Source organism: Epinephelus moara, chromosome 7, assembly GCF_006386435.1.
Source record: "Epinephelus moara isolate mb chromosome 7, YSFRI_EMoa_1.0, whole genome shotgun sequence".
Lineage (NCBI taxonomy): Eukaryota > Metazoa > Chordata > Actinopteri > Perciformes > Serranidae > Epinephelus > Epinephelus moara.
Genome location: NC_065512.1, coordinates 17,807,362 through 17,832,840, shown reverse-complemented (window position 1 = coordinate 17,832,840; position 25,479 = coordinate 17,807,362). Strand labels below are relative to the sequence as shown.

Below are 25,479 nucleotides of genomic sequence, written 5' to 3'. Positions count from 1 at the left end.
TGAGTTGCTGAGTGTTAGAGATGTTTGACTTCCTTCCAGAAATCATGACCCAGTTACTCAAGATAATCCACAGACCTTGTTGTGAGCAGTTTCATGTAGGAACTATTTTCTTTCAACTGAACTACACTTGTCAACCATATCACTGTGCACAAGGAAGTGTCCATGCTAATTCACCTAGCACCAGTTAGCCAGTGTTACAGCTCATCTAGTTAGGTTGCCATTAATGTTTACCTCTTGCACTGTCAAGAGCATCTTGTCCATGAGTAAATGCACACTGCGTTCTGTACAGTGACAGCTGGTGGGTGTAGTTCAGAAGAATAAAATAGTTCCTACATAAAACTGCTCACAACAAGGCCTGTGGATTCTCTTGAGGAGCCTGCTCATGATTTCTGGAAAGAGACATTGCTGTTGAGTTTTTCAAATGTATTTTTTGGCACTGGCAGTCTATTATATTTAAGAGAAGGCAGACATCTCTATGGCTGATATCTCCAACACTCAGCAACTCACACCAAAACAATCTAGATTGATAAATAGCACTACAGGTGAGAGGAAAAATATGTATTTTTGATTTTAAACTGAACTGTCCCTTAAAAGTTGCACAAGATCATGCAACATACAGAGCAAATAACAAAGCAGTCCAAGAATATAACAAAGTAGATATATTTAAAAACAAAAAACAAAACAAAAAACCTAACCTTATGAAATAATATAAGACAAATTATAAACATAGAAAAAAGGTCAAAGGGCATATTATCTTAATTGAATATCTTTAAATAATCCCTGAGACAAATTATTTGGGGATTCAATTGTGAATAATTAAATAAAAAATAATTATAAATTATTAAAATAATTTAAATAATAATAATAATAAAATTACTTAAGATAAAATTCACCAAAGCATTCAGCACACAGAATCAGTAAATCAGCAAAACCCTGAAATTTCTGGTCCTTATTTTCAATGTTACGTGCTCTCCCTCCCCCTTATTTCTTTTTGCCTTCTATTGTATTTCCCCTAGTTATGTGTTGTTATCTGTTTTATGGATGTAAAGCAAGTTTATCTATACTGGACATTCCAGTAGCAAAGCAATTCACAGTGCTCTGCACCGAGACAAAGTGCAAAATAAACATTATAAAATGACATAAATACAAAACGCCATGAAAGAGCTGAAGAACAGAAAATAAAAACAAGCTAAAATACAAGAATTGAAGTTACAGCGTAGTAACAAGCTGCTCTCATTTATTCCCTAATACCTCAATAAAACATTTGACTAATGACTAACTTCATTATATGGTTTGTTTGATGAGTGAAATAATGCTCCAGTGTCTGAACAGAAATAACTCCATGACTGCAGGGTGTCTCTCCTCCTCTCTCTGACAGCCGCCTCTCGCGAGCGCACCGTGCTCTCTGGACAGCGCAACGCCTCGTGCGCCCCCCGCAGTCTCTCCCCGGGACAACACCGGGCTGTGAAAACATCCTGCCTGCCTCAAAATCGCAGATGAGCTGCGGCGGCGGCGGCGGGAGCCAGAGACGACGCCGCCCCCTCCGGCGGGTGACCGACCGACCGATTGCCCGGTGCTAACCGGTGGTATGGATGCGCTGACCCCGAGAGAAGCCGCATTCCCCAAATGGCGGAGTGAGTGAGGATGCGACTCCCCAGTTCCATATTTGTGTCGGTGTCTCTGTTCACGGCCGAGACCACGGCAGCGCTCTACCTCAGCTCCACGTACCGCTCAGCTGGAGACCAAATCTGGCAAGGGCTCACGCTCCTCTTCACGCTCGTACCGTCCGTGCTCGTGCAGCTGACCCTCACCTTCATCCACCGGGACCTGAGCAGAGACAGACCGCTCATCCTGCTGCTGCACATCCTGCAGCTCGGACCCATCGTCAGGTCAGTGCTGGCTTGTTTATCCCTCATTGAATCCTAAAGCAGCCCTGGATGCCATTGTCCTCCTAATCACCGTGTCACGCAAGCTATTATTACCCACAGGTGTTGTGTCCACGCGTGATTTTTTTGTGTTAAAAACATGTCCGGCCTGTTTTCACATAAGCTGCTTATGGTTTGATGAATGCATTGCGCACATGATGTTGTTTTCATTTCCTCCGGCCTTTTGTCTCCGGCTGACTGCATACATGCCGCTGCAATGAATCTATGTGTGCTATGAGTTCGGAAATTAAAACCCAATCAATATGCTCATCGATATGTTCCATATAGGCACACAGCTGGACGCCACCGCTGTCTGTGTACTTTATAAGACCCCCCTCCTCCTCACAGGTCGATCAAATTCAGCTGTGTCTGATTTATTAATGCATGACTGCACCTTCTGAAGGGGAAACCTGACATCACGTAGCTGTTACACACTGACGGAGGAGACTTTAAACATCTGTGTTTTAAAGTATAATAGGCCTGGTGTTTCTCTGTGTAAGCCTCAGCCCGGCCTGACCTGCAGGGACCATCTGCCTCAGCTATAGGAGCCTAATCCTGCATGTAGAAAACCACTCTGCTGTCAGACATGCAGCATGATCATGTTATCAAACAGACACACAGCAGGAGGAATGACTGTGGTATCAAAACCCATTTATCTCCTGTCATAGAGAAGCTGGAGCTGAAATGATGTTACAGTAAAGTGAATCTCTTTGAGTTTTTAAGCTTTAGGCATGGGTGCATTATGAGACAATGTGGCCCTGGGCACAGATATACAAAAGGCCCCACCACCTCTTCTACATAGGAGCAAGACACACAGGCTTTGTGGTATTTCAAGCCCCATTTCCACCAAACACTTTCAGTATGGTTGTTGTTGTTCTTCGAGTGAGGATTTGAATATATGCAGTTCACATAATCCAGTCAAAATTGATATATATTTTTAAACACTCAAAGATCCACTTGTTACTAAAAGTGAATGTCATATAAAAACTAAAGTAATGGTCAAAGTTGTCACAGTGAAAGTAAAGGTGTACTGATGGATTCACGTCGTCAGCTCATGCATTGAGTAACATTACAAGTTAATGTTCCACCTTAAAAGTCGCAGACAGTCGGCCCAGTGAATTAAGTCATTCTTTCTCAGACTCCAGCTGCTGTGAGAGGCAGCAAAACATCCTTTCATTTTATAGTTACAGTTACTAATAAAACTCTCCACGGTATGAACAGTGGTTACATGAGCCTCAAAACCAGCCACAACTCAGCCCTGAGCAGAGTGACCGTCCTCTATTGACCAATCAACAGACTGCAGTGTTCACAGCTCCACCTTTTAGTACCAGATCTGTGTGCTAGGTACCCCAACAACTTTTCACAGTGGAAACAGAAAAAAAAAGTGTACCGAACTAAACTGTGCCGTACTACTCGATGGAAACAGGGCTGTGGTGTCTCTTTGTGTTAGTTTAGCCTGTGTTGTAGTTCCTTTGTGTCTCTTTGTGGTAATTTTGAGTCTCTTCCTGGTCAGTATGTGTTCATTTGACTGACGTTTTGCAGGTGAAGTTCAGGGGGGGCTCTGAAACTGTTGGCCCCTGGGCCTGTGCCTGGTCGGCTTGTTCAGTAATCCATCCATCAGCATTAGACAAAAGGAAAAGAGAGATTTGAAGACATCATCTTGGACTAATAAAGTAAAATAACTGTTAGTTGCAGCTCTAATGGAGACCTGTTTGACAGAAATTCAATATGCAACAATTTTTCGTTTTATTGTTTTTTTAAAGAAAAGGTTGGTAGGGTGCCAAGTAGCTCACGTGATAGAGCAGGCACTCCATGTACAAAAGCCATGTCCTTTCCGCAGCAGCCGCAGGCTCAATTTCGACCTGTGGCCCTTTGCTACAGTTCATCCCCTCTGTCTCTCCCTTTCACACTAACATTGTCTTAGCAAATAAAGGCCAAAAACCCTGAAAAATAATCTTTAAAGAAAAGGCCAGTACATCTAGTCACATGACCTGAGACTTTCATGACAATGATAAAAGACTCAACTTGACTTTGACCTGGTGTCCATGCCTTGACATGTCTACATATTGAGTGGTTGATTTGTTTGTGAAACATGATCGGATGATTGCTAGTACAGTTCACCCAAACCTGGCAACCTACTCAAACACTGCAGACCAGCAGAAGCCAACGCATGAGGCAGTTATCATTCAGGCGGTTAATGCAAATATAATAAAATTTCTGGTCTGCTCAAAACTCAGTGACACAACCTCCACGACATCCATTTTGTTTGTGTTGTACTTTAGAGCTATACGGCTGTACTATCATTTCAGAGCCCCTCTCTCGTCTGCTGTTCATCTAGGAGGCTTTTTACTGAGTGCCACAACATGTCTAATAGAAGTATGATTTATAAGGTGTAAGCAGGCTGCAACAGTTTTTGTTACTGTTGAAAATAACACTCAACTTTTATGACCACTGTCTGTTAAACTGATTTAAATGTGGAAACTGTAGATAATCAGAAATTCATAAGACCCGACTTGTGATTTGTTTGATTCTCACCACAGTTACTTGGGACTTGCTTGAGACTTGAAGGTAAAGACTTGAGAACTGCTTGTGACTTGCACATGTGTGACTTACTCCCACATCTGCATTGTGGCCTGTAACTTTATGGTTACATGAGTAAACATTATTAAACACAGAGTAGAAAATAAAAAGTACATTTTAGCTCCCAAGAACTTTATTTGACTGATGACAGCATCAGTGGACAACGTGACAAAGAGCGAGGTGTATATATAAAGTGGTTACATCATGCTGATGTCATTACAGGTACATTTCCTGATAAGACTTTATATTTGATGACTGATTCATCTATTCAGCAGAAAATAAGGCAAGACAAAATACATTATCATATCCTAAAAATATCCCATTAAACTGTCACAGTGATCCCACAGAATTTATCCAAAAATATCTTAGTTCAGTGTGCGGACACATTTTGTCCTTCATAAGAATAAAATAAAGTTAAGTTAAGTTAATAAAATATAATTAATACATTTAATTTAAATTAAATTGATTATAAAAATCAACAGGCACTTTTTTAAACAGCAGGTCCAAAAAGGTCTCAAAAAGAAATCCCATTTCCGGTTTGCCCTTTTAATCTACTGAGCAGAGACTTGTGGGATACTGGTGCTAGTAATACATCTGTTAAATCTTGATTTCTAGTTGCTTTTTAAAGAGGAAGTTCACCCCATAATCAAAAATACCTATTTTTCCTCTTGCCTGTAGTGCTACTTATCAGTCTATTTTTTAAAGATTTATAGTTTTAATATAATGTTTCAATACATTACAAAACACAGAACAAAACAATACATAAACTATACAGAGCAACCCTTTTTAAAATGATACACATTAAATGAAGTAAACTTTTCTCTAATAAAAAGAGGGAGGCATGAGAAAATAGTCGCAGTGCAAACAGAACGTAAATAGTAACCAAAAAGGGTGGGGGAGTGATGAAAGAAAACAACACAAACAAGTTGTGAAATAAACATGAGTAAATGTTTTTACAGTGGTACACAATAAGAGGGAGGACAAGAGGGTTTGTATATGCTATTTATTCTCATATGCTATTGATCATTGGGAGGTGGATGCTGTTCCACACTTTGGGAGCAGACACAGCAAAGGCACGATCACCCCTGAGCTTAACTCTGGAGCGTGGGACAGCCAGAAACCCCAGGTCAGCTGACCTGAGGGACCTGGGTGTAGAGAGAGACGTTTGGAGACGTTTTATAGATTAAAAAATGGATTAATCAAGAAAACAGTTAGTTGTACTTCGGCTTGTCAGTGTTCAGTAAGCCTTCAGCTACTGAATATAAGCTTAGCAACTGATGGAGACAGTTATATTTATGGTGACCCAGTGACGTCTATACTTTAGTGTTTTTCTATGGTGGACCAGTTAAACCGACGTCTCTCCGCCTGTTGACTCCCCTGCAGTGGCCTCTGTGGAAGTGACTCTGCCCGGCCGTTTCCCCTCGAGTGTGTTTGGATGATTACTGTTCAGACTTCTACATCTTTCCTCAGTGAAGAGCAAATCTAAGAATAGCAGACGTCGCTGCCGGCTCCTTATCTCTGAGAACACAACCAGAGAGGGAAATATCTGTCTCTGCCACTGACATCACGGCACCGCTTCCTGTTCTCTGAAACGCCACTTATTATAAACATAGTCCTTATCATATTGTGTTATAGCAGCAGTGACACTTATGGTTCAAAACACTCGTCTGCTTGTTTTATTTTCTTAATTCCAGCCTCGTATGTAATTAGCAGCTTTATTCTAATTCCTCCTCAGTGTATGTTGGAAGTGTGTGATCATTGCTTCTCTCAAGAGGTGGAGAGCTGTCTGTTAAGTGTGCAAATAACTTGTTGGCCTTTGACAAAGTAATCCTCACTCAAGGTCCACAGCTTTTCCCGCAGTTTTTAAACGCTTAAAGTCGCCCTCCTCTCAATGTCATTTGCTTGTTTTTCCTCCTCGTTGAAGGTAATAAAAATGATGTGTGTGCAGAGTTTGACATTTGCTGGAAGTGGAAGTTTCTCAGAGCTCACCTTAAATCTGAGCTAAAGACGACATCCATGTGCTGATTTTGTGACATCACAACTGAAAGCCAATCATGGTTCAGAATGCAGCTGGAGTGAGATGTGAAAACTTAAACCTTCAGGTCATAGACATTAATAATCGACTTTTCAGTGACATTGGAGACATCTTGTCTCCAGCAGTTAAAGGGATAGTTTGGATTTTTTGATGGATTTGGATTTTATTTTTGCATAAGCAAGAACAGCGGCATATCATCACCTTTTGAGTTAATAATAGATAATAATACATTTTATTTTTAGGTGCCTTTCAAGACACTCAAGGTCACCTTACAGACAAACATAGAGAAAATAACAGCAGATTTAAAAAGTATGAATGAAATAAGGAATAAAAGTAAAATAAAAAAATAATATAACAACAAATAAATATTCAGCAAAACAAGTGTACAGTGAATAACACTCTGTGTAAATAGTGAAGTGTGAGGCTAGACTATTTACACATCAAGCAGTTAAGCATTTATTTAGAGGCATGTCTCTGTTCGCCTGATGAATTTAGCTCTGTTTTTGGTCTCTACCAACTCCTGAGACAAATCTCATGCTCACCAGCTGGTTGCTAACTGTGTGTGTCTGCTCTTTGGTGTTGAGCAGGTCGTGTACACAAGGTTTATAGATCTGTCTGCTGCAGCTGAAAACAACACTGAGAGAGCGGTGAGAGTGAACTGAAACAGTAAAGTTTTGGGCCAGAAACCAGAGGCTGAAAGACACTGTAAAGGCAGGGGTGTTAAAGGGTCCAATCCGGCCCTCTAGATGACTTTGCACACCAAATGATGCACATGTGAAAGCTGAGAGGTGTCAAGAGCAATTTAAACAGTGAGCAGATACTTCATGTAAAATGCAGCCTCAGAGGCTTTTCCACCCTGACCAGAATACAGCTCTCTGAAATAACAAAAAATACTTAATGTGGTCATATTTAAAGATACTGAACATTGTGAAACAATGCCAAACAGTATGGGTGGACAAAACTGTCCGAACACATTTTCCCCACAAGTACAACATGCTAATGTTATTAGCACAAGCCTATGGCATTTTACATTGTATAAATTAGCCTAGCAGGCACCATTTCGACCCAGAGTCTATGCTGTAGCTACAGCATTGATTCAAAGCAGCAGCTTCCTTAATAGCTACCACTTAAGTGGAAAATTATGAAAAAAAAAGTCACGTTATGAAAGTGAGTAGTAGACTGACTGAATGTGGAAACACTGAGACACACTGTTGAATTTGCACACAGTTTTTCGTAGAATATCATAGGCTGTTCATCATTTGTTTTGTAAATGGATGAATGTTTTCAGAATGTACTTCTTTACATGCAATGCAATGGTTTTGGACCAGTCAAATTGGGCTGTATGTGGCCCATGAACTAAAAAGAGTTTGACACCCCTGCTGTAAAGCTTTGTGAAGATAAGTGGAACTGCAGAATCAGGTGATAATCCACTACAAGGGTCACCTTCACACGAGAATCAATATTGATTATAGCGGCTGTAAGTTACGATTATTGGTTTGTTGTCTGTAACTTCTGCTTACTTCGCCATTTAAAGATGCACAAACACATCAATTTAACATCAAGCTGAAGTCAGCAGAGACAGAGTGTGTGACTGATCCTAAGCTCTTCATCCTTTAATGAGATTTTGGTATTTTGTTTAATTGTGCTCAAAGTACATATTTACTTTGATAAGGAAAAATGGCACACCATTTGATCTGATGGTCTAAAGTCCTGAGGTCTGCTAAAAGTGTTTAACAGTACAACTTGAAATCACATGAAAAATCACCATTTTGTCAACAGTGTGCAAAGAGACAAAATATAGTAGGGAAAAATCAATCTTTAGCTAAATGCTTTGACCGATTTTGCACCAAACATTTCCACCAGAGGAAAATCAAAATTTCAGCTGCAGCCACAAATAGGTTAACATCCGAAAAGCTGCTGACAGACTCAATCTTTTACACTTTTATTTATTTATATCTTTTAATCAAGTCAGTGATGTGTTCACTGTGCATGCCACTCCAGCTGATAAACAGTCTGTCCCTCAGCACCCCTGTGGCTTAAATCCTCCTGCCTTGCTGTTTTATTGGCACGGCGCTGCCTCGACCTCACCTCGACCCACGCTCATCTGACTGTGACTGACATCTCTTTAGACACTCAATATAACAGCGCTAAATGCTGGTGTACAATAGGTATTGATGATGAATATTAAATGTTAAATATCCCCTCTGGCCTAACTGAGTTAGTGCCGAAACAATCAATCAGGCTTTAACCTTTTACTCAAGCCCTGGTAGTTAGTGTTTAAAATGTGTACAGCTGAAAGGGGCTGGAAGCTGAAACAACTGGTGGATTGACATTAAATTAATCTGCAACAGTTTTGCTTCTCATTTGATACAGTTTAATTTGTTTATCAAGCAAAAATGCTTTTCCCCCTCTGGTTACAGCCTCTCAAATGACAGTATTTGCTGTTTTTTAATGTCATTGTAAACTTAATTTACTTATTATGGACTCCATTAAATTGTGATGGTTTTTTTTTACTATTTTCTGACATTGTACAGACTAAAACATTTTTCAATTAAAATGAAAATAGCCATAAATTCCAGCCATATATAGCTTCAATTTTCTGTAAAGACAGTAGAGAGAATACAAAAGAACTCAACAACACACGATTCATATGCAAGAATGGAAAACAAACACCAAAACAATTAAAACAAAGATAAGACCTACCAGGGGGGCATTATTTCAAGATTGTATAATATAATTCAAAATATCTCTAGCCCCTCTCTTAACCATCTGAAGGGTGCTTGGGAAGAAGAACTGGGAACAAGGTTACCTGATAAAACCTGGCAAGAGAATACATAAGTCATCAGTTTGTGTGAGGCATGGTATACTCCGATTCAAAGTGTTCCACTGTTCACATCTCTGCAGAAGCAGACCTGCCAGACTGTACCCTGAAGTTGACCCCACCCTCACCCTCTTGATTTAGTTTATGTGCACTTATCTAGTTATTTATTTAATTATCATTTAATTTATTTTCTCTTATTTATCTATTTTACAATTATTATTGATCTTACCATTGATTGGTTTTTAGTTATTTATGCCTTACTTTCCCTCACCTACTTGTTCTTTTTATTAGTTTACCCTTGTGCTGTGTTCCTTTTGTACAGATTCCCTGAAAAATGCAATAAATACAGTAAAAATACATAAAACAAAGAACAATGAATTGATTGAGCTCAGTAAACCACAGCAGTCTGTTCGCTATAGGACTGTCATTTGTACAGTTTGTATGGACGTCTTTAGGAGAAGCCCTTAAAGGGAACTAAATTTTCATAAGCATATATTTATCTTTCAGAGCAAACCTGACTGACTGAATCATTTGATTTAAGCTGCGCTGTAGGTATTTCAGATGTTTTCGAGAGCTAAAGTCAAAGAGTTTTCATTGCAGTTATCGGGCTGTAATCACTCATCTGTCCTTGAGACACGCTCAGTGTGGTCGGTGTCTGAGACATGCTGAAAATTATCAGAGTGGGATCAGTTGGTGATAAACTTAAAAAATGTATCTGCTTATCAGAGTACGTTCAGCAACATAACATGCATCACGCTGTGTTGAAACACTGAGAAAAATGCAGTTTACTTCCTAAATAGGTGATGTAGAAGTTTAATTTTAACTTTCTTTTTATTGGTGTTTAAAGGTCAAAAAACAAAAGAACAAGGGTTGGTTTGAGCCACACGTTGGTACAGAGCAGAGTTGTTTAACCACCCACACAGTGGGTTATGTCTGTTATATAGTATATCATCAATTTCGTTCAAATCATACTGTTAAAGGGACAGTTCACCCCAAAATCAAAAATACATATTTGTCTTCAACAGGGGGTTCGTGACCCCTTGGGAGTCTTCCACCCCAGCTCCTCCTTTTCTTGTTGTGTCTGACTTATCAATGTTTGTCATTGATGTTGGCTCTGTTCTGTTTGCTGCTGCTCTACGTAGGTGTATGTATGGGCTGAGAGGTTTGCTCTCTCCACCTCAGGCTTTACACGTAGGCACATGGAAGAGGCTTTCTGCATAGGCCTAGGAAAGGCAGGGGCCCCAGAACAGAGCCATACAGCCAAATGTAATACTGCAAATGGAAAAAAAGGTCCTGGCTAAATTTAACACAAATCTGTCATGTTATAACAAAGATAAAAATACCTATTCACATTTTTTTTTACAATACACAACATTAATTAAAGGCTAACTGCTACCCATGAATCCAAGTGCAATTATGAGCTAGCTAACACTAAATCTCTGTACGACACTTATCCGTAACAACGAGGTGAACTAGTTAGCTAACCGTTACATACTACTGAAATATATTGGTCAGTTAGCTGTGGTATTAATCCAAGTGTATGGACATTCTTGTGAGCCACAGTAGATCATTTTGTAACTGTACGAGCAAGAGACGCCTCAGAAACAACTGGTGAAAGTGTAGAGAGGCTAATGCAACTAGCAATGCTACAACTGCTGCAGGCTTACCAGCTACAGGCAAGTGCACATTAAAACGACTCAAAACTTATCTGGAAATTATCTCAAGTGCAGCTCAGTATGTGTAGTAGGGGGTCCCTGCTCCATCTCTCTTCAAACTAAGGGGTCCTTGGCCTGCAAAACGTTGAAGACCCCTGATCTAGCCTGTTTTGGTGTGAGTTGCCGAGAGTTGGAGGTATCAGCTAACAGATGAACTGAAAAACGAATAATCTGGAAAATAAATAATTAATTAATAATAGAAAAGTTCTCTTCAGCTCTAACGTTCCCCTGCTGTTTCGTGTTCCTGCAGGTGTCTGGAGGCGTTCTGTATCTATGGCAGTGTGGGCCGAGTGGAGGAGCCGTATGTCAGCATCACCAGGAAGAAGCAGATGCCTCGCGGGGGTCAGTCTGAGGAGGTGGAGCGGCAGGTGGGGCAGGCGGAGGGGAAACTGTTTACTCACCGAGCAGCCTTCGCCCGCACCTCTGTCATTCAGGCCTTCCTGGGATCTGCCCCCCAGCTCACCCTGCAGCTTTACATCTGCGTCCTGCAGCAAGGGGTGTCCATCGGAAGAGGTGAGGATGAGGAGGAGGAGGAGGAGGGGGTACATGTACTCTGATTTTATGGTCACGTGTACCTTAAATCCCCCGTCACCAGTCCACAGCTCCACCGTAACGTGGGCTGATCAAGCTAAGTGCCGTATTGGAAATAAGAGGATGGTGTTTTCATGAGTCAAAGTGGTGTTATATAACCGCCTCTCTGATATCGAGGATGGAAAATGGTGATCTGGAGATCTGGCTGTCCAACTCTTTGTGGGAGCCAGCATTTCTGTTCCTGAGACAGATTTAGTAAAGGTTCACACCAAGTCAAACGAGGACATCTGGTCTTGGAGTTAGGACAAAATAAAAGACGTTATAAATACATAAATCTTACATCCTCTGCTCCTGGCGGTCTGACACTTCTATTTCACGCTCGACGATTTAACAGCCTGAATTTGGTGAATGGAGGCTTAGGGCCTTTAAATGAGAGATTCACAAACACCCATAAATATACTGAAACTGATTTTGCTTGCTTTTATCATTCCCTCCTGTTCATAATGGCAATTAAAGGGACAGTTCACCTCCTAATTAAAAATACATATTTGTCCTCTTACCTGTAGTGCTATTTATCAGTATAGATTGTTTTGGTGTGAGTTGCTGAGTGTTGGAGATATCAGCCGTAGAGATGTCTGCCTCCTCTTGAATATAATGGAACTAGATGGCACTCAGCTTGTGGTGCTCAAAGTGCTAAAAAATATGTTTGAAAACCTCAACAGCAATGTCTCTTTTCAGAAATCATGACCCGGTTACTCAAGATAATCCACAGACCTTCTTGTGAGCAGTTTCATGTAGGAACTATTTTCTTTCTACCGAACTACACCCACCAAACGCATCACTGCACAGAAGGAAGCCTGCTCGTCATAGACGAGAGGCTTGTGCTCGTGATAGCATGAAATGTAAACTTAATGGCGTCCTCCTTGGCTGGGTTGTAACGTTAGCAAGCTCAGTGGTGCTAGGTGAGCTAGCAGTTGATGCACGCTTCCTTCTGCATGGTGATGCAGTTGGTGGTTGTAGTTCAGTAGAAAGAAATAGTTCCTACATGAAACTGCACACAACATGGTCTTTGGATTATCTCGAGTAACCAGGTCATGATTCACAAATATTCATTACAAATATGACAAGTAGTGATGAGATCATGTTGTGCGAGAAAGCAGGAGGAGAGCTTCTGATGGGGACAGTCCTTAAGCAATGTGTTAAACAGCTTTAACAGCTGATCTGTGGCAATCCCCCTACTATGACACATAGATTCTAATTCTGTGGGAAACACTGAATGCTCATAATGATACGCTCCGAATCCAAAACAGTACTACAGCTATTTTTGCAATTTTCACTTCACCCCGCAATTTCATCGCATAAAAAAACTATAAATATTGCAACATCTTTTTTAGTTTTTTAGAAAAGCTGCTGTGAAATCAGGCATTTCAGGCAGCAACATCCCAAAAAACAGCCTGCGAAATCCTGGAGGGAGTGATTGCTGATGAGTCCTGTCTAATGCATTTTATTTATAGGCGCCTTTCAAAGCACTCAAGGACACATTACAAGACACAGTGGAAAAAAGACACAAGCAGTAATGTGTCCATAGATCATAAAATCAAACAATTCTGCAATATACAATCAAAGTTAATAAAATGACCAGACAAAAATTGTAGTCATAAATATGAGGTATAAATTCAGTGCAAGTCTCAATATGCGTGTCACCAAATATACCAGCTTGAAAAGGTGTGTTTTCAGACGGGATTTGAAAGTGGAGAGGGAGTCAATACTGCAAATGTTGTGGGGGAACAAGCTCCAGGGGTGGAGGCAGAACGGCTGAAGGCTCTCATGGTAGTCAGGTGGGCAGATGATGATGTGAGTTGGATTACAGAAGAGGATCTAAGAGCACAGGAGGGTGTGTAGATATGAAGGAGTTCAGACAGGTGGGAAGGGGCTTGATTAAAGAGAGTGAGAGGAGTGTGAAGCAGAATCTTGAAGTCGATGCAATATTTAACAGGAAGTCAGTGAAGTTGTTGAAGAACAGGAGTGATATGATCAGTGGAGGGGGTTCTGGTAAAGATATGGGCGGTTAAATTCTGGACCAACTGAAGTTTATGAAGACACTTGAGAGGGAGACCATAAAGGACAGAGTTGTAATAATCAATACGGGATGTAACTGAAGAATGAACGAGAATAGCAGCACTCTGAGGTGAACGTGACGGGCGAGGACGATCAATATTTCATAGATGAACATATGTAGACAGAGTAACATTATTGATGTGGGCCTCAAAGGACAGTGTACTGTCCAGGGTGACACCTAGACGCTTAACCTGAGGGGATGGACGGACTTTGGAGTTGTCAATGGTTAGTTCCATTATACTGGAGAGGAGGCAGACATCTCTAGATCTCATCTCCAACACTCTACACCTCACACCAAACAATGTAGACTGATCAATAACTCTACGGGTAAGAGGAAAATATGTGTTTTTGACTTTGAGGTGAACTGTCCCTTTAAAAGATCCCTTCATGACGTGTTTCCAGTATGCATGATGGAGGACAAAATCCACACTCTCGTTCTGGACAAAAAGGCCAAAGTTTATCTGCAGCGAATATAAATCAGTCTGAGTCAGTCGAATCAAGTCTCATCCACAGTTTCAGTCTTTCATCGTCTTGTCACGATCCCTCCACTGCAGCTCAACACAAGGAAACACAAGAAGGTAATTTCAAACCAGACAGATGGATTGATTTGATTAACTCAGACTGAAGCCTCATATTAGCGTCAGATAATCTCTGGAATTCGTTTATATTAGATTTTGTCCCCCATCACGCACACTAGAAGCATGTTAGGAGAAGTCTTTTCACAGCTAATATGAATCAGCAGGAAAAATTACAGCAAATTAAAACTGTCTGAATGCTCATCCGAGCACCTGAACGTTGATATAACCTTCTGGAGTCTGTCTGTTCACCAGTGAATAAACTGAGCATGTTTTATTTATAGTCACTGTATTTATACCTCATGTAGAGACGAGCTGAGGAAACCAGCTGATACTGCAGCCTAATGTGGGGCTTTCACACAGTATCTCATGTATGGCTTTGGACTATAAAGATGTTTTTTATTGATATTTTAAGTGAGTTACGGGTGTTCATTTATCGACTATGAAGATAGTTGTTTCTTATGTTTTTCTGCTGTGTTTGGTGTTTAATGTATTTCTGGTTACTAGCTACTTTATAAAAATAGATAGATGTTTTGAAGTGGGATTGAATGAGGTATTTATCCATAGTAAGAGAATGACATTCCTCCTAGTTCAGTTCTGATGAAGGGAACGTAAAGCAACAATGTGTTCTGTGAACGAGTGCCAAGATTATGTGAGGTCGGAGTTGAAAGGGATGAAATATAGGGTGGAAGCATCAAAGCTTTATAAATGAGCAAATGCCAATGCTGTTCCCCCCTTACAGCCAAATGTGGCCAGCCAACCTTTTGGTAAAGGTGGCAGTGATGATTGGCGATATGATTGGCTTAGGGAGATCGTGGCAAAATCTGGTTGGGTTAATTTAGGATGATGCCAAGAGTCAGCTGAGCGGCAGTCAGAAGGCCCCTGGTTTGGAGAAGCAGGCTGACACAGAAGCTAATGTACTGCTGTGGACAGGGGCAGCAATAACACAAATCTTACCCACTTAAAAAAACTCAACATCAGTTTTAGTGTACACTATGTTTAGGACATTGTCGCGGCTTTATCTTACTGTCAGACAGCGATTTCTGGCGTGGAACAAAAACCGTTACACTACTCTCTTCAAAACCAGACTCCATTGAGAAAACAGTAATTTAACATTGCTAAACACAGGAGTTTCTTGTCTACAGCTGCCTTGATTGGTTAATTTGTTTGTGTTATTGTGTGACTTTTGGCGTTTAAAAGGGTTAGTTCTGATTCACCAAAGTCACACAACAACATCAGGCTCCTGTGTTCACTGAGCTAAAATTACTGTTTTTGCCAATGGAGTCTGGTGGCTTTGATGAGAGCATAGACACTGAACTGAAGCTGTCTGACAGCAAGATAAAGTGTGATAATACAAATATAGCGTGCACTTAAAGTGATATTGATTTTTCTAGGTGGCTGAAATTTGTTTTGCTGCTGCCCCCTTTCCATAGCAGTACATTACATAGCTTCCTTGGTGGTACTCCTGCAGCTTCTTTTAACTCGGGGTGTGCTGACTGCCATTTATTGTAGGTAATACACTAAGTATGGATAAGTACCTCATACAACCCCACTTCATAAAATCCAAACTATCACTTTAAACCTTGTTAAACTGACAAAATGAGATGATGAATGAGAAAATGAATGCATTGAAAGTCGGCCAAAATCAACCTGGACTTGAGAAGATAGACTTGATGTTGTCCTCATATTTCTGTCTCTTCTTTACTGTCAGGCACACTGATGGTGATCTCCCTCCTGTCCATCGTGTACGGAGCGCTGCGCTGCAACATCCTGGCCATTAAGATCAAATACGACGACTATGAAGTGGACGTCCGGCCCATGGCTTACCTGTGCATCTTCCTGTGGAGGAGCTTTGAGATCGCCACCCGTGTGGTGGTTTTGGTTCTGTTCAGCTCTGTGCTGCAGCTCTGGGTCCTGCCTGTTGTCCTGCTTAACTTCCTGGTTTTCTTCCTCTACCCGTGGATCCTGTTCTGGCAGAGCCACTCACCATTCCCCGAGAACATAGAAAAAACTCTGACCAGGGTGGGAACCACCATCGTGCTCTGCCTGCTCACCTTCCTCTACGCCGGCATCAACATGTTCTGCTGGTCAGCCGTGCAGGTGAAACTAAACGACCCAGACCTCATCAACAAGTCCCAGAACTGGTATCGCATGGCCGTGTACTACATGTTGCGCTTTGTGGAGAACGCCTCACTGCTCCTGCTCTGGTACATCCACAAAACTGACTTCTACAACTTCATCTGCGCCCCACTGCTGGTGCTGCAGCTGCTGGTCGCCTACGCCATCGCCATCTTCTTCATGCTGGTCTTCTATCAGTTCTGTCATCCATGTCGGAGGCTCTTCTCCTCCAGCATGACCCACAACCTGTGGAACTGCTCCTCCCTGCTCTGTCTCATGTGCAACTCTGCTTCACCACAGAACAGGCCGATGGGGAAGTCGCCCAGCCCGACCACACGCAAAGAGCCGGCTGATGACGGGGCCCACGACTCAGCCAGCGACACCACAGAGGACATGCCTAATGAAACAACATACGACATGCTCAACGACACAATCTGTGAAACTCCTAATGAAATGGGCAGTAATATATGTGGTGGAATCAATGGTGACATTAACCACAGTGTATCCTGCAACGCTTAAAGCATCACGTGCCATCCAGAGGAGCGACTGTTATCACACCCTCTGCGACCTTTTAAGTGCCACATGAGTTTACACTTTGAATCCTTTCATATATCCATCTCAACTCTGTTTTCTACCACTCTATGTTCCTCCTACGTGAAGCAAATGTGTCCTTAACTGGAGATGTATTCTGGCTGCAGAGGTGGTGCTCACCTGAGTCATCAGCCAACATCCTGGGCCCATCATCCTGCAGGCTTTAATACAAATATAAAAACACGGACATCACCATTGCGTCTTTAGTTCTGGAGACTGTGTCCACTAATATGCTGCATTACTGATCACAAGGCGCCATGCGTTTGAATTGATTGTATTTAGTATCTGTTTGGCATGGAGGTGTGCATGTGTGGAGCCTCAGATGACTTCCTGCAGGGGTGAGGGGGGTTTGTTTTGTACAGGGTTTTTTCTGAACCCCCCCATCTAGTTTTATGGCTGCAAGCAATCAGCTTTTTTTACTCCTTGATAAGAGCTTTATCATAAATACGCGCTGCTTCTGTGATGTGTTTGTGCTTGGCGATGAGATGTGAATCTCCACACATTGTTTAATAAAAAGAGCCCGTTTGATCACCAAACACGTTACTTGTAAAGCACGGACATCTCCAATGTTTTTGCACGTTTACAAAAAAAAAAAAAAGGATTTAAGTGGCTTTGGTTCAGCTGTTGAGCACTGTATGATGTATTTGCTAATTTCTAATTCATGCTTGTCACGTCTGTCAGCTCTGCGTCTGTGTGTCTCATTAGTTAGGATATTTACACCGCGTGCACACTAAATTATATCTAACTGAAAAACTGGAACTGTAACAAGTATTTTTGCTTATTCTCAACTTTTAATGCGTAACAGTGTGTGTGAGAGAGAATGTCAGTGTTGTCTGTTTTGCACCTGCTCCTTTTTGCAATGTATCTGCAGAGGGATGAAAACCTCGGGTATCAAATGAATGCTCCTAATGTTTGTACAAATGAGATAAGCCAAAAAAAAAAATATGGAAAATCTATTGTACACATCGAACATTCTCGTACAGAGCAAGATAAGAGTAATAGAAGATAAAATCCTAATTAAAAATCAAAATAAATTTATATTTATATGTGAAAATTGTCAGTGCTGTTTTGTTTTTAGCTGAGAAGCTGTTGCCATATACAGTCTTGTGCTGACATCTAGTGGACAAACACCCAAACTGCAACGTCAGTAACATTTGTCTCCTTTGTGTCAAGTCTGCTATCATCACACTGTTATTACAGTTTTGTAATTTTAATTAGTGTGTATTTTTATTTCGTTTTATTTTTCATTTAGTTTCCAGAGTGGATTTGCCTTTTTGGTTTTTAGTTTTTATTGTTAAAAAGTGTTTAGTTTTTTTAATTTTTATTAGTTTAAGTATGATTTTTTTTTTTCTAATATGGGGATATTTGTGGCACATACAAGCAGCCAAAATGAGTTTCCTCCGTGGGGTGGCTGGGCTCAGCCTTAGAAATAGGGTAAGCTCGGAGTAGAGCCGCTGCTCCTTCACGCCGAAAGGGGTCAGTTGAGGTGGTTCGGACATCTGATCAGTATGCCTCCCGGGTGCCTCCCATTGGAGGTCTTCCAGGCATGTCCCACTGGTAGGAGGCCCCGGGGCAGACCCAGAATACTCTGGAGGGATTATATATCTCATCTGGCCTGGGAACACCTTGAAGTTCCCCGGGAGGAGCTGGAAAGTGTTGCTGGGGAGAGGGATGTCTGCCCCTGCGACCCGTCCCGGATAAGTGGATGAAAATGGATGGATGGATGGAGGGATGGATGGATATTTGTCAGGGGCAAGATTTAAGAAGTTCAGTGAAGGTGTTACAATACCAACGCAACACCTGAAGGCAGCTGACTCACATTCATGTAGACATCCCAGTCTCAATAAACAAGCACCAACGCCTCCTCGTGCTTGATGTGTTGACAAATTTGACCAAATTGACTAAACCTCGAGATATTTCCTGTATATGAATATTTTTTTTATTGTAGTTTTAAAGTCCACAACATTGTTTCACTTAATTTCCTTTTTTTCTGTTTATTTTCTTTAATTTCAGTTAATTAAAATGTTTTTTTACACCTATTTTTTCAGTTTTTAGTTTACTTTTAATTAAGTACAATAATGTGGCACACAAATAACATCTAGGATTGTAGAGATCAAATCTCACTCAGATGCAAAAACTGGATTATTAACACATTCAAAGACTGCAATATTTATGTTCCAATAAATTAATTTATTAAACAGCCTTCATGAACTCAGTCTTACAGAACAATTCAAGGATTTCTACAGAAGAAAAGGTAGAAAAAGTGCATTAGTCTTAACAGTTCTTAACATTAAACTCCAACATCCTGGAAATACACACTTTCACATCTGCACAGATACAGACCAGTCATTAAAACATTAATGCCGACTATTAGAGACACTTTATACAAGTAGTCAGGTAGATACTAAAACAGTCAGACTTTTCCTAAATACCAAACTACATCAACTGTTTTATTTGGGAATGTACTGAAGGAGACAAATAAAGACAACAGCCATGCTAGCAGCTCTGTGAGGCTGTACTTAGACACTGCAGTGCTTTGAGCTAAATGCTAATGTCAAGGCTAACATCCTTATGTTTAGCAGGTACAATGACTACCATGTACACCATCTTAGTTTAGCGTGTTAGCATGCTAACACAAAGTACAGCTGAGGCTGCTGGGAATGATGTTAGATCTGCAGGTATTTGATCATAAACCAAAATGCTGGATCACCAAATTTACTATAACCTATACTGCCAGGGGCTTCAATGTGTGTCACAAATTTCATGACAAACCATCCAATAGTTGAGAAGCTTCAGTCTGGACAGACACACTGCCAGCCCCAAAGTCTTGCCGTTAGCATGGCAAAAAAACTAATCAAGTTTTACATTATGCACAGATTACAACACCTGGGGCATACGGAGAAAAAAATGAGTTTTCACTTCTGAACATCTGCGGACCAAAGAGCATGTGATGTTTGAGATGTAACTTCTTTTACCATGTTCTGCTTCAGGGTTGAATTCTGGCCTTGGTCCCTACAAAGCAGCATTTTCTCGCACTAACAGCAGGCTGTCGCCTCACAAGCTCTTACTGACGTCGTGTTGTTCGAGCCTGAGGAGAGAAATAAGCTACTGGTACATACAGAGGGGTATCATCAGAGGATCGTCATGGCTTCTTGGTCACGGCACCGTTTCAAGCTTCAGATATAAAGATGTGAGGAGAGAGAGACAGCGGCTCACAGCGCCACGGCAACAGCAAACACACTGACCACACAGTACATGGTGCGATTCTCCCACCTCACTGTGGAGCTCCCTGAAAGACACGAACAAGCAGGAGAAATTACTCTGTATGATGTTATTTATAAAGCATGTTTCCCCACAAGTTATTCAATAAAGCTCATCAGAGCCAACAATTAGAGCTGGAACCATTAATAAAATTGAATTGTCAGAAGTTGTTTTTTAAAAAAATAAGTATTATACTGCCACAATATATGATACTATTCAATTCAATTCAATTCAATTTATAAAGCCCAATATCACAAATCACAATGTGCCTCAGAGGGCGTTACAGCACACAATATCCCTCTGTTGTTGGACCCTCACCACAGATCAGGAAAAACCAAGAAAAAAAAACTTTAACAGGGAGAAAAATATTCAGAAAGAGCAACTGAGGAGGGATCCCTCTCCCAGGACAGACAGATGTGCAATGCAAAAAATTCTCATATTTTCTGAGTGAAGTCTCTGAAACCTGAAAATGATCTGCCTTTCTCTGTTTTGTGTCATTGTGAGTTAAATGTCTTTCGGTTTTTGACTTTGGCCATGTGTTTGATCCTTGTTTCCGTTTCTCTTCTCGTGCTCTGAGCTGTTCCGCAGGCTCCAACGCCAATTCAACATGCTGCATCATCCAAAAAACAGCTGACAAGGACTGACAAGCGCTAACGGTGTAGGACACACCACAAAAACCATGGTGACAGACGCTCACCAATGGCTCAATACTGACTAACAGCTGACAGTGGGATTAGGAGTGTCAGGGCCTTTAATCAGACAACACAGGCAGGTTGAAGACATGAGTTTGGGCTCTGGGAATTTAAAGAACTAATCAATTCATCAAAAAAAAAATAAAAAAAAATCTGACAATGTTATAAGCCTGTGTTTTAATGCAGTTTATATAGTGCATATGGAGGACGATTAGTGCCATGTTTAAGTAAAAAAACTCATAAATCTATTAAATTAAACTCGTAATTTTAGGAGAAAAAAGTCACAGATTAAGACCAGAAAATCGGGTAAGATGGTACACCAATGGTACACCATATCTGTATCTGTACTGAAACTGGGGTATCATATTGGCAAATTTAAAAATAAGAAGTCATCTCTCACCATCAGTGGCGGTGTCCCAGTAGCAGGAGTTGGCTGTGTGGAGACCAGCGCCGCTCTTCTGCATGATCGCACAGTTTACTGCAAAATAAATATCGGGGAGAGGTTTTACTCACAGTCACATAAAAACCTCTGCATGTCAACATTACGTCCTGAGCTCTCATGTTGGTATATAAGATGAAGGGCAGTTGTTTTACCTATGTATTTGAATGGCCGTCCCTGTTTCACCAGGTGAGTCAGACAGTGCTCCACTATACTGGCCGTCCACTGGTTCACTTTACTCTGGTTGTAATCTGTTCCACCGATGACACCTTCAATACACTGAGAAAAAAACACACCGGCGTCATCACACCACACAGTGGATTTACAATAAAATATTTATTGTTTCCAGGAGTGAAAAGGTACCTCTTTGACTGAGATATGGACCTCATCAGCGTTGAAGACAACCTGCAGTCATTTTGTTTTTAAAGAAGAAGGAAAAACAGGGTTAGTGAGGACATCTGTTGTTTTAGAAACACACTTATAGACTGATTCTTTTTTTCTGTAACAGTCACTGTGTGCATGTCACAGTGGGTGACATTAAAAAAACTGAAATAATTTCAGACTTAAATAAGTGTATTAAATTATTCAATAGTTTTTCAATAGATAAAAACGTAATGCAGAGCATGACAATACAAAACAGTAAATCAATGAATAACAGGTAACAAGAAAATGGAGAGAAAAAGATAAATAAATCAAGGCCACGTTTTACTAAATCGACTGCTTGAGATGCTTCTGTGAGGCCTCACTTTACTAACGCGTGGCCTCGAGATTGTTTGATTCATTCCCTCGTTTTGGTTAATCTATGTGCTTAAATGAGCAAGCTATTGAATTACAACCTTGAATCATGCATACATATCAAAGCAAAAGCTCACTACATTGAGAGATTTGCTACTGGCTTTTTCAACAAACTAACAGCTGTGAAAGTTATAAAAGATGTCACAGAGACATGGCATGTGATGTGACAGTATATTCACAAATGAGCAAGCTACTGACATCACAACCTTGAGATGTGCACAATTAATTAAATAGGTTGCTTATAACCATGATTTGCTACATATTTTAATTATTTATCTATCTATTTTACAAATTCACACTATGAGTGTGCTGAAATATGCTGTCAGTCTCTGAAATTGCGGTGGCTTGATATTTCTATGTTGAAAAACAAAAAAGTTATTGAATATTGAAATGGGTCATTTTGCACTTTTAGGACGGTCCCTAAGTACGCCTAGTCACAGGTGCATTGGACAGACATTCAGCTCATTGCGTTCTTAACTTCCTTATCATTTTTGATTATTTCAAGTTGACTAAAATTGTTAAATATCTGCCTAAATTAGCTTTCCAACATATTGAAAAACTGGGAGAAAATGCAGCTCTGGTACACAGCTGTTGAAGATATCAGCCACGAAAAAAGGCAGACATCAAATATTTCACTAACTTCACCCTTGAAGACAGGCTGGTCTGTTGTGCTGGTTCTCTGTAATGTTACACTTATCTCACGAATGAACCAAAACGAGGAAACGACTTCTATTTCAAGGACACAACTTAAATCTTGGGAGAACAATTTATATTCTTGAGGGGACAACTTTTACCTCAGGGGAACGACTTATATCTCGGGGAAACGACTTAAATCTCAAGGTAACAACTTAAATCTTGGGAGAACAGCTTATATCTTGAGGGAACAGCTTATATCTCGAGGAAACGACTTATATGTCAAGATAATGACATCTCTGGGGAACGACTTGTATCTTGAGGGAACGACTTACACCTAGAGGGAACAACTTATATTTTGAGGGAACAGCTTATATCTCGGGGAAACGACTTATATGTCAAGATAATGACATCTCTGGGGAACGACTTGTATCTTGAGGGAACGACTTACACCTAGAGGGAACAACTTATATTTTGAGGGAACAGCTTCTATCTCGGGGAAACGACTTATATGTCAAGATAATGACATCTCTGGGGAACGACTTGTATCTTGAGGGAACGACTTACACCTAGAGGGAACAACTTATATTTTGAGGTAACAACTTACACCTAGAGGGAACAACTTATATTTCGCGGTAACAACTTATGTCAAGATAACGACTTATATCTCAGAGAACAACTTATATCTTGAGGGAACAAATTAAATCTCAAGCTAATAACTCACATTTCGGGGGAATGATTTATATCTCGAGGGAACAACTTCTATCTCGAGGGAACGAGTTATATCTTGAGGGAACATAAGTCAAACAAGAATTAACCACTTTTTTCCATGGCACTTCTCGGGCTCAACTGACTACAGACAGAAATGGGATAAAATATCTATGTATTAAAAATACCACATGAATTCAGAATCAGAAATAATTTAATTTAATGGCACATTTTCTTTTAAGTAGCGTTGGGAGAACTATTATTATGTCCATTTCTTTACATATGTGCTAAGAAATTTGCTATTTATCGATGTAAGTGTAATTTGCTGGCTCTGACCTTAACAGGCTGATAATATTGTAAATATAAATATAATATAGTTAATATAATGACCACACCCCGATGTTAACAACCGTTAGCTTCAGCTACTAAAGCTAGCTTGCACAGCTAATGTTAACGAACCAAGGCGTCTTTTTTCTGTAATATGCGGAGCTGTCGATATTTAAATTAAATATAATTCAACAACTTCACCTCATCTCCAGAGTTATATTCCTCCATCGTCACTGACGCTGATTCAGAGGTGTATTATCACCGGCTCAGTTATTGTTCCTGTTTACTTCCTGCCGCTCAGAGTCAAAGAACACAGACAAGACGTCACTGCTCCTCCTGAGGCTGGTGGCTGGTTTTATTATGTCGCCTCACTGTGGCTGAAACTGGACACTGCAGGCGAGCATCAACATTAGAGGGCGACTTATTCATGTAACAATACTGTCCTTATTTATCAGCTGTGGACTGAGTTCAGACTATGCTTCAGACTGATTCATAAGGACGTTATTATAACTCAGGAAACCCATATAAACACATGTTGAAAAACTGTATTTCACATGACTTTAAGTGGAATACGGTTTCATTTAATTTTCAACAAACTGTATGTGTTTGTGAACTCATCCATATGTGCCTATATACATGTGTGCCCTGTGTAAGGTTGCAGCAGTATTCCAATTTCAAGGTAAACCATGGTATTAAAATGTATGGTTATCATACCATGTATCTACAGTACTGGAAAAACAATGCAGCTGGTCACATAATCTTTACTTATTTTCAAAAGGGAGACTTTTTAGACATACTTCCATTAATAAAAATGGTTTTAAGCTTAAATCATAATAATAAATCATTTATTTGAATCATTTATTAACCCTCCTGTTTTCATTTCTTTAAGGGTCATTGTACTTGATGATAATAATAATTCTGTAGTAGCATGATATTATTTTCTGAGATAGTTATCATACCATGAATATCTCATAACCCTGTGACATGTGTTTTACATAAGATGTCATATGTGTTCTGTAAAAACTTAATTAGTAGCCCAGGCTATTATTTGCATAAATCACTGAAGTCAATGGGACAGGCCTTTAATTGCTTTCACGTGAATCGGTTGCTCAGCAAAGATCTGAAAATACAATGAAATTATTTGTTCAAGCCAGTATGAATATTACTCGTATAAACAATAAGATTTGAATAACATATCAGTGACAAATCCTTCATTCAATCTAGCTCTCACAGACAAGGCATCAGAGAGAGTGTTATGACACTCTTTTTAAGGCACTTAAAAATTAACAGCACCCAGCACACTGACCCAACACCACTTTCTCCTGTTAAAACAGTACTCACAACTTGGATTCATTCTTATGAAAAACATCTTTGATTCTTTTGATCCTTCCAGACTAAAGGAATATGAATAACTAACCACGTAATCTTGGAATAGACACATATTCTGACTTTATGACAGCTTCAGGGGAGGGAGTCATCATTTGTTTTTCGTCATGCTGGTAAATCAGAATTAATTGCAGTCTTCTAAATGAACTGAACTATTGAACTGAGGAGAATCTAATCCAGTGGGTAGCCAGCAGCCTGTTTTATATATCCATAGAAATTCTTTAAAAAT

General features: G+C 40.3%; 2 protein-coding genes across 2 annotated transcripts; one reads left to right on the top strand and one right to left on the bottom strand.

Moving 5' to 3' along the window:
* Nucleotides 1-1,246: 1,246 nt before the first annotated feature.
* xk (X-linked Kx blood group (McLeod syndrome)) lies at nt 1,247-19,048 on the top strand. The gene is made up of 3 exons (XM_050048067.1): nt 1,247-1,889; nt 11,327-11,589; nt 16,012-19,048. Exons 1-3 carry the CDS (start codon nt 1,645-1,647, stop codon nt 16,935-16,937), a joined length of 1,434 nt encoding a protein of 477 aa, XP_049904024.1. The 5' UTR covers nt 1,247-1,644; the 3' UTR covers nt 16,938-19,048.
* A 130-nt stretch (nt 19,049-19,178) lies between these two features.
* On the bottom strand, nt 19,179-24,185 carry LOC126392600 (dynein light chain Tctex-type 3-like). The gene is made up of 5 exons (XM_050048072.1): nt 24,066-24,185; nt 21,765-21,806; nt 21,557-21,680; nt 21,363-21,440; nt 19,179-20,298 (listed from the first exon to the last, which is right to left on the bottom strand). Exons 1-5 carry the CDS (start codon nt 24,090-24,092, stop codon nt 20,222-20,224), a joined length of 348 nt encoding a protein of 115 aa, XP_049904029.1. The 5' UTR covers nt 24,093-24,185; the 3' UTR covers nt 19,179-20,221.
* Nucleotides 24,186-25,479: the final 1,294 nt, after the last annotated feature.